A 9,673-nucleotide genomic window follows, 5' to 3' on the forward strand; every position below is an offset into this window, starting at 1 on the left:
TAATTTCAGTCTCGAGGGCAAACATTTACCTCTACCACCAGCCATGAATGGCACTCAATGGGGTCAGGCTACCATGGCTAGAAATCTGGAGAAGGGCTGTCCATCGAATAAGCCCTGCTCGAATGTCATTTGCCCAGATCCATTTGAGTGTGTTGATCTTTGGAATGTCTATGAGTGCACGTAAGTTTCTTTTCCTCCATTTTTCCTTCATTTTGATTTTCATGACATGCATTATCGCTTCCTTACCAAAAAACGAAAAATTGACTATCTCGAACTGAACGACCTACACCTATATATACACGACACCAACAACATAAGAAAACGTATGTGAAAAATTGCACGCCACGTGTGACGATACAAAAATGTAACCAGAAGTTTACACAATGAAAATTGAGAGAGAAAATCAAACAATCAGCAGAAAAACCAACATTTGATAGGCTTAATCAATTAAAGGCAAAAAGAAAGGGATATAGAGTCAAACACACACACAGCTACACACACTCGTTCAATCAAAGGATACGCACCCATACAAATGAAACAGAGTCAACCAGTCAGTTAGTCGGTTAGTCATGTACCTTCTCAACCATTTTCTCTACCATGAAACGATGCGTGACAAATCAATCGGCTTAGGCTTTCAGGAATTAGAGAAGGGGGAAGAAGATGGCCATTTGTTTCGGCTACCTAAAACTGGACTTTCTCCCTGTTCTTCTCCACCTCTCTTTCACTCTCTGTTTCTCAGTTCTATTCTGCCTGTACATATGTAGTACTCACCAAGCGCTTTGTTTCATCACACACACACACACACAAACAAACACACTGAGAGTTACAGAGAGTTTAACAAGCTTTTGTGAAAGACCTTGGCACAGGTACCAAAACTCACTGTAGCACACACACATGAACACACCCTCTCAAGCTTCTTTTTGTGCATACACCGAAAAACCACACGTGGCGTTTTACCCCTCAAAACACGTTTTACTTTTCATCTTTTACCTTTTTACCATTTCGGTTAACGTATTTTTTTCCTCCTTTGAGCTATCAGTTACTTTAAGTTCGAAGTCTCGAAGGCAATTGAAAAAGTGATTTCTTAGAATCAATAGAAATGGCTTATTCATCATTTAGATTTCAAGTCGAAATCGCTGAGTGAGTTTCAAATGGTATGGAAACGACTTCTATTTATTTATGCTCTTTTGTTTTGAAGATTTCACAAAGGTCACAAAAGTAAAAGACCCTTGAGTTGAGAGGGCCATGGCAGAAATATTTACAATGTTGCCCAAGAGTCAATAAATAAAATGCGCAAGTAATATATTATATGTAAATAGATTGAGTTTGAGATAGTTCTTTAAGAGTGTTACCTTAAATAGTCTTGCAGCAAGTAGCCTCACCTAGTCTTTAGCCAACAAGAAGCAAATGAATTCGAATCAACTGAAAGCTGCTAAATAGCCATTGTAAAGTAAAAAAAAAATGATTGAGAAAACTCCTGAAGATCTTACTGGAAATAAATCCTGAATTAAAGCCTGAGTCTGAGAAATCAATGAAAGAAAAATACAAACAGGAACACTTTCTGGCTGAATACAAGTTGCCCATGGCTTACAGCAACTGTCTGACCCATTGGCTTTGAGAAAGTATATTTTTAAAATCAAAAAATTATTTTATATAGTTTCACGGCCAAAGTTAGCCCCAATCAAATGGAAATCTAGCGAGTTAATTCTAGAAAAGTTTTAATTTCGTTTTAATTATTTTATTCCATTACACAATAAATCTAAAAACAACTACAGGACATTTAACGATATTTATAATGAAATTCATAAGCCAAACTATATTCATCAACTTATTAATCATTCGCTGAATATTTTTCTGTTTCCCATGAACTTGGACTATAAATAAACCCAAAATACATATAATCATACATTTTCATTGGCCTCATATCTAATTATAAAAATTTCTTTTGCATTTTTCTGTTGCCCTCAATTATTCAATATACAATTGAACTAATTAATGTTAACTTTCTATATACACACTATCGATTTCCTCACACTCACTCATATTATATTCATATAACGAAATAAAAAATAAACCAAAACTTCGGCAGTTGTGGCGAAGGAAGGATCATGTCACCCGATTCGAAGGGTTGCATGGATCGTAATGAGTGCCTAGATCTGCCCTGCTTGAATGGCGCCACTTGTATTAATCTTGAGCCGCGATTGCGTTATCGTTGTATATGTCCCGATGGTTTTTGGGGCGAGAATTGTGAACTGGTGCAAGAGGGTCAGACCCTTAAACTGAGCATGGGAGCCTTGGCGGCCATATTGGTTTGCCTATTGATCATACTGAGTGAGCAAAAACCAATAGATAAATCAAAAATACATACATACATATATAGAAATATGCAACAACAAATATCAGATCTATATTATATTCATACATATATATCAATTAGAACCTGCCTGCTTAGCCTTTAGTAGCTGTCCATATCCATCCAAATCAGAAATGATTCAAACTCTATCAAAATTTCCATTACAAAAAAATTCATCATCTTAGCACCTTTAGCCAATCACCGATCATCAAATTATTGCACATTTTCATTCAATATAAATATTTTGCTTATCAATGTTGTTTGTTTTGTTCAACGTAAACGTTTTATGTGTAAATAACTATAAGTCTACTAAGGTAAGGTCAATGTTTAAAGAAATTTCTAGAGCCACTTTAGTCTACACTCTTGAATAAATGCCCTCCCCCCATAACCCATGTTCTTATACAGATATATCTATATATATGCATAGCATTTTGGACGCATTTCAAAGTTTAAGTATAAAACAAAAACCTGAAAATACCTTTCAGGTAAGTTAACAAATGTGCAGTCAAAGATACAAAGAACAACTAAAGCAATAGCTTAAGAAAAAGCGAGAGAGAGAAAAAAAACGAAACCCAAAGAATGAAATCACAATGCACACTAAATCCACTTCACCAGCTCGAGACAGGACAGCTCAAAGGAGCTGAAACTGAAGCTGGATCTGCTAGAGGAGGAGCAGCCACTAAGCAGCTACAGCTGCCAGTTTTTCATTCCTTTTCTTCAATTTTTGTTCCTTTTTTTTTGGCCAAGGATTTTTCTCTCACATTGAACGAAGGCAAATGTCACTTGCAAGTTTTTCCTTTTTGGTTTTTTTTTTCCACTTTTTCGTTGCCGATGCCGAGGCTTTCGAGTTAAATTTATATGTGAACATTTCGTGTAAATAAGGTTAAAACAACTTCTTCAAACTAAAAGTTAATGACGTAAAATATGGCAAAGTTTGCTCTCCCATGGACCCATGGACAAAAGCGAGTAAAGAAGTGAAAAAAATTATCAAGTACTTCCACTCACTCATTCACTTTCTGATCGGTTTAAACTACGCACTTGGGAGCAATCGAAAGAAGGCACACAAAAAAAAGAAAACTATTCAACTTTTCATTTTGCTCTGATTTAGTGTGAAAGTTTTTTTTTCGTGGCCCCTCTGCTGCTTTTGAGGCATTTACTTTTCGGCCATCCTCCGCAGACACTTCTGTTTCTCTCCTTCTCTCTTTAGGCCATCTTAAGCATGTTTGCTTGCGAATTGCTTTTAACATTTACCCAATCATTGTCAATATATCAAAAAAAAAAAAAACCCAAACAAAAAGAAAAAGGTAAAAATTGTTCAGCAAAAAATTGACTTAGTATAGTCAGTGAATGGATTTTGGCCAAAAACTTAAAGCTCAAGCTGTCTTTTCTTCTCTGCTTAAGATGGAGAGAGGAGGAATGAGAACAAGTAGAGCAAGGAGAATATGGAAAAGACCGCCAACTGCCATGCAAACTGATTTTGTCATTATTTTCACATTTGCATCAAAATAAAAAAAAGAAAACAAAATGACAGGAAAAACCACAATACCAAATTTAATATAACTATTAAGGAAAATATTGGACTTAAGAAATATTTTTTCCAGGAAAATATCTTAAAAGTTTATTAAAGCAAACAATTAAAACCAGTTCTTGATTTCTGTATATTCTATTCATGAGTTTGAATATCAAAAAAGAAAAAAACAATCAAGCGAAAAATTTCCTTAGATATTCTTCATAAAAGTGTAATAAATCTTTTCGCATTTTCCTACCCATCTCTACAAATTTTCTTGGTTTTTCCTTGGAGGTTTCATTTCACACCTCAATTTCCATTGGAAATTTAACTGACATGGCAGAAAAGCTTTTCCCTTTGCTTTCACTGGTTGCACACTGTCAATGTGTAAGTTGGTCTAAACAAAAAAAAAAAAAAAATAAAATAAAAAAAAAACTAATCAAAACAAAGTTAAGTGCAAAACACACAACTAGTGAGCGATAGAGGTAGAGAGGGAGCAAGTTGGGGTATAAAGCCCAACTTTTGGCCAAAAGACAGAAACTAAAACTTTATTCAATTCCCAGCAAAACGATGCAAGAGATGAAGAGAAAGAAACATAGAAAAACAGCTGCATAATAATCATAAAAAAAAAACCGAGGAAAAGCTATGGCAAAGAGAAGGTAGAGAAATTGCACCAAAGAGCATTTAAGATGCGTGTTGTTGGAAAAACAGATAGAAAAACGGGAGAAACGAAAAAAATATGTTTGCCCAATGCAAATGCTAAAAGTTTGTTACACCGAAAAAGCGTCAAATAATAACAACAATCTATGCAAATAAAAAGAATATATAATACAGTAGATAACATGGACTCTAACGAAGCTTCTATACCCTTCGTAACAAGTGTTTGTGTTGTATATAATTTTATAGTGATTTTATGATCGAATCAGAGGAAGGCAAACAAAGTCAATACCAAATGAGAATTTTATTAAATCCTCTTTAAAAAACAACAAGGCCATGAATTGAAATGCTCTGCCATTAGGGTATAAAGGAAATAACGAAATAATAAAAACTAAAACTTGTCTACCCCACCGAACGTTCTCATAAGACTTTTTGACAGTTTTTCACACTTTCATGCACACATTTACAAAATACACACACATACGCATATATACATGAAACACTACGTAACAGAGAAACAACAAAAAAATGAAATTTTCATAACTGCGAGTGAGGAAGAATAAGCTAAAATAAAAGTTACCTACTTTTGATGCAAAAAAAAATCAAAAAAAAAAAATTGTAAAAGTTTTTCAAATGCATGATGAAAAACAAATTTTAAATAATTTCTTTTCTTTTTTTCCCCCTCCTCCACCCAACTACACACATACACACACATAAACACTACATATGCACATCAACTCGAACTTTGTATGTGTGTGTGTGGTTTTTCGTTTTCTTCGTTTCGTTGGTTTTTTGCATTGGTTTTATTTTCACCGCGGACTCCTTCAGTTGTCCTGCGGGCTATAAAAGCTCTGGCAGCACTTGTGTGAACGAGAACGAATGTCTACAATTTCCCTGCCGCAATGGCGGTCGATGTCGTGATCATGATCCGCCCGAGAAATACGTATGCCATTGTCCCATGGGTTTCACGGGCATGCATTGTGAACTGGAGTTATTGGCCTCCGGTGTATTGACGCCGTCGCGTGATTTTATTATTGCTCTGGCCCTTTGCTTGAGCACACTGATATGTAAGTATCCCACCATCCATCCATTACAAGTATGTATCAGGTGAAGGTAAGGGTCTCTTACCTGCCACAAAACGAAAAAAAAACAAGAAAAAGTTGGCAAAAGAGAAAAGATAACAGTAAGTTAAGGACTAGTTAAATAGCATTAAACCGTAAGTTGGCTTGGCCAGAAAGTAGCTTATAAATATACATGTACATATGTATGTGTGCATACATAGATAGTGAATGTGGTCAAAGAAAGTAAGTAATCTATAATTCTGCATGAGTTTTCATTTGTTTAATCAAAATCTAACTATGCTATATAAAACTCACGACTTATGGCATACAAGCCAAATTGTTGTCAAAATTATTAAATATATTTATCTACCTTATTTAAGTCAAGTTTTAAGTTAGTTATTTTCTTAAAGTAAATTTAACTATTAATTTGGCGTTGCATTTAAATTTGTATGTAATAAATATCTTACCCAGTTTACTTTAGTTTGATTCAAAGATAATTTTATTTTCATTAGATTATTTATTATAAAATTACCCTTTGAGATTTTAGCTGCAAACTTTAATTCATTTAAATCAATCTCCTCTTTATTAATTATAAAATTAATATCAACCTTAATAACCTGCAAACTATTTCAACAAATTATAGAAATTTGTTGAACTTTTGCATAAAATAACTTCTTGTTTACAACTATTTGCAATATTCAAGGACAAGCAAGGAAAACGGAAGAGAGAGAGGAAAAACTTTATTCTCATGAATATTTTAATTGTTGGCAATTTAATTTTTCCCCATTGATTTCTTATTTCGTTTCGATTTCTTTAATCAAAAGTTTGTCCATATGGACAATTTAAATATTTATGCAAACGTCGAGCTGTAAAATTAATTAAATCGCATATATATAATCAGAAAAATTCCATCAACCGGAAAAGCAGCAACGGCAGCAGCAGCAGCAGCCAAACACATCAAATGTCATTTCCGTGCATATTACATAAATTAAAGTATATTGAATTAAATAAAAGAAAGATAAGTAAGGAGGAGAATTGATTGCATAAGTAAAATGGAAATTAAACAACAAGCGGTGAATGTTTATTTACCAATTACTTCAATATTCTTCAGATGGACTCAAAGAAAACCCAAAAAACCAAAATGCTACACACCGAATTTTTAAATGCTCTAATAAACATTATAGAGACAAACATGCCAACTAAGTTCGTAATGCTTTTTGGTAGGGTGTAGCAAACTTTTTGCAAGAAATCGCCCGTAGTAAATTATACCCAAAAAAAAAGAATGAGCAAAAAAACAGAAACTCCAATTCCAACTTCAGTTTTGTGGTATGGTGGCAATTTCTAAGGCTTTATTATTTGTGCAACAGATGCTGCTGTCCATGCAGGCAGGACTCATTCCCTTATTCCCTGCCACCGCCCAACATCTAGCTTCAGCATCTTTCTCCTGTGCGTTCCGAAACAAAATTAGAAAACGAAACGAGACAACAAGTTGGCAAGATAAAAGCGCACAAAAAAAAATCACCAGGAGACCAGCAAGGACACTTTGTCCTGTCGTAGAGTACCTCTGTCCCGTGTCCTTCGGTCGCTTTTTCGTACTGTCTGTAGCTTGATTTGCCATTTGGCAGCCATTTTGTGTTGCGTTACTGAAACTGGGGCAATGTGCGCAATATTTTGTTTACTCTCATCTCTTTTTGTTTACTTTTCTCTTTTTCTTTCATTTCCCAATTCTTTTCATCCATCTGTTTTATTGAAGAATTTAATTAAGCATATTTTGTTGTTGTTTTAAAACAAATAGTTAAATAATAAATATATGTTGTAAATTTTGTTGCCTATTAAGTGTCCTTGGAATTGTTGTTGCATATATATATATGTATAAAAATAGAATACTCTAGAATATATGTCTAATTTATGGTTTTTGTTATTTTTCCCCATTGTTCAGTACTCGTCCTTGTATTTGTCGTCTACAATCGGCGACGTGAAGCCCATATCAAGTATCCTGGACCCGATGACGATGTACGCGAAAACATTATCAACTATGATGATGAGGGCGGCGGTGAGGATGATATGACCGCATTCGATATTACACCACTGCAGATACCCATCGGTGGTCCCATGCCACCAGAATTGGCTCCAATGAAAATGCCAATTATGTGTAAGTAGAATTAAATCTTTTTTATACAAGTTAGTTTAGAAATATCAACGGAAAAAATCTATGGAGATCATAAACACTCTATCTCTTTATCATATTATTAGAATCAGAAATATAAGTGATACAAATATATAAACCAAACCTTGCGTAGAGTCAATTTTCACCTTTTTGTGAAACATTCTTCTTTTAAAAATTCACACCAAGCCAGCTTAAACGCAATGTTGGATTTACATTTCAAAAAGAGCGTAGTCTAAACAGACAATTTATATATTTTCTATTTTTAATAATTACTTTTGTCTAAAACGTCAAATTCTATTTCCACTGTATCGACAACTTGTTTATTGACTTATCCTGGCTAACTTCCTTTATAAAGCATTCTTCAATCTATATTTTTTACTCTTCATTTTCCTTTATAGACCCCGTGATGACACTAATGCCTGGCCAAGAGCCCAATGTGGGCATGTTCATTGAAGAGCATAAAAAGCGGGCCGATGGCGATCCAAATGCACCGCCATTCGATGATTTGCGTAATTATGCCTATGAAGGTGGCGGTAGCACAGCTGGTTCGCTTAGTTCTCTGGCATCGGGTAAGCATTCCATATACAGAAACATACATATATAGAAACTCATTTATAGACCATTTTGCACCCAATATGCAGAATAATTGAGCACTCAATGAATGTAGAACTAAATGAAAGACAAATTATGCCACAACTACTGCAGATTGCCCCAAAAAGTAGGCTACACAGAAATGTAGAGCAAATAGTACAAAACATGAAAAAACAAGAACAATTTTTTGATTTTTACACTCTGTTTTTGTGACATTTTCAGGCCAACAAAAAATATCAAATACAACTGAATATTGGGTGTAAAAAAGGCAAAAAAAAGAGCAAGAAGAGCAAAAACTAAATTTAACACTTTCCTCTTTCTTTTGTGCATTTGTTTTTGTTTTGTTTTTTTAGGTACCGATGATGAACAACAGGAATATGACTATCTTGGGGCCTGGGGGCCACGTTTCGATAAGCTGGCCAATATGTATGGGCCAGAAGCGCCCAATCCCCATAATACCGAACTAGAATTGTAAGTTGCGAAAACTAAAAACTGAGAGTTGCATTTAAAACAAAAAAAAAAAACAGAAGAGACATTAAGAGAAAAACAAAACAGTACACATATACAAGAACACACAAACACCCACATACAAATACGAAACCAATATTGAAGCAACCAAAGATGAAAATGCAAGCATCAAGAAATTGAGAAAAAGGAAAAATCAAACACATATTAATTGACACGTGAGAGAAAATGACATTTGTAAAAATATTTCATCAGCATTTAAATTTAATATATATATTTAATAATTATTAAGGCATATTCAAGAACGATTAAGAAACGGATTTAGTGAAAGAGAGAAAGAGAGAAAGTGGTACGAAAAGGTAAAAGTAGAAGAGATGAAGAAGCATACCAAAGTTTAGTTTAGGCAAAGGCTTATGAATTTATTAATTTAATTACATTTAATAATTTGTAATTAATTTTCAGTTTACTCTAAGCCAGTCATTTAGAAGGCAAAACTCAATTATTTTTTAAGTGTAAAAGTTTAGTTTTTTAATTTGTTAAATTCATTTATTGTTTTAAGCTAAAGCAAAAAAGAAAAAAACGAAGAAAAGCCACAAAAAAAAGAAAATGAATACCCAAAGACTGTTTTCGTTCCATCATAAACAAATATAAATACAACACAAAAAAACACATCACAAACACTACAAACACCACACACACATACACATACACACACAAACATATATATATTATCATTATAAACAATTTTAAACATTGGTAAATTGAAGGCCATCAAATGAAAAAAATATAAGAATAAACGAAGAAAAAACAAAATACTCCTAAAGATATTCTAAAAACAAAAAAAAAGGAAAAACTGAATCTAAGCTAAACGA

At 33.7% G+C, this 9,673-nt stretch overlaps 1 protein-coding gene across 9 annotated transcripts in view; it reads left to right on the plus strand.

The window, feature by feature from the left end:
• LOC6643591 (neural-cadherin) overlaps positions 1 to 8,854 on the plus strand; it is a 99,928-nt gene extending 91,074 nt beyond the window's left edge. For 5 of the 9 annotated variants that reach the window (XM_023176374.2, XM_047011078.1, XM_047011075.1 and 2 more), the window contains 5 exons: positions 10 to 180; positions 2,090 to 2,331; positions 7,518 to 7,730; positions 8,144 to 8,314; positions 8,690 to 8,854. In XM_023176374.2, the coding sequence (XP_023032142.1) occupies positions 10 to 180; positions 2,090 to 2,331; positions 7,518 to 7,730; positions 8,144 to 8,314; positions 8,690 to 8,811 (919 nt within the window). In that variant the 3' untranslated portion in view covers positions 8,812 to 8,854. Of the gene's footprint in view, positions 1 to 9; positions 181 to 2,089; positions 2,332 to 5,345; positions 5,585 to 7,517; positions 7,731 to 8,143; positions 8,315 to 8,689 lie in introns of all 9 variants that reach the window. The other 4 variants (XM_023176376.2, XM_047011080.1, XM_023176375.2 and 1 more) reach the window with 1 other exon arrangement.
• The last annotated feature ends 819 nt before the right edge of the window (positions 8,855 to 9,673 follow it).

Source organism: Drosophila willistoni, assembly GCF_018902025.1.
Source record: "Drosophila willistoni isolate 14030-0811.24 chromosome 2R unlocalized genomic scaffold, UCI_dwil_1.1 Seg200, whole genome shotgun sequence".
NCBI lineage: Eukaryota > Metazoa > Arthropoda > Insecta > Diptera > Drosophilidae > Drosophila > Drosophila willistoni.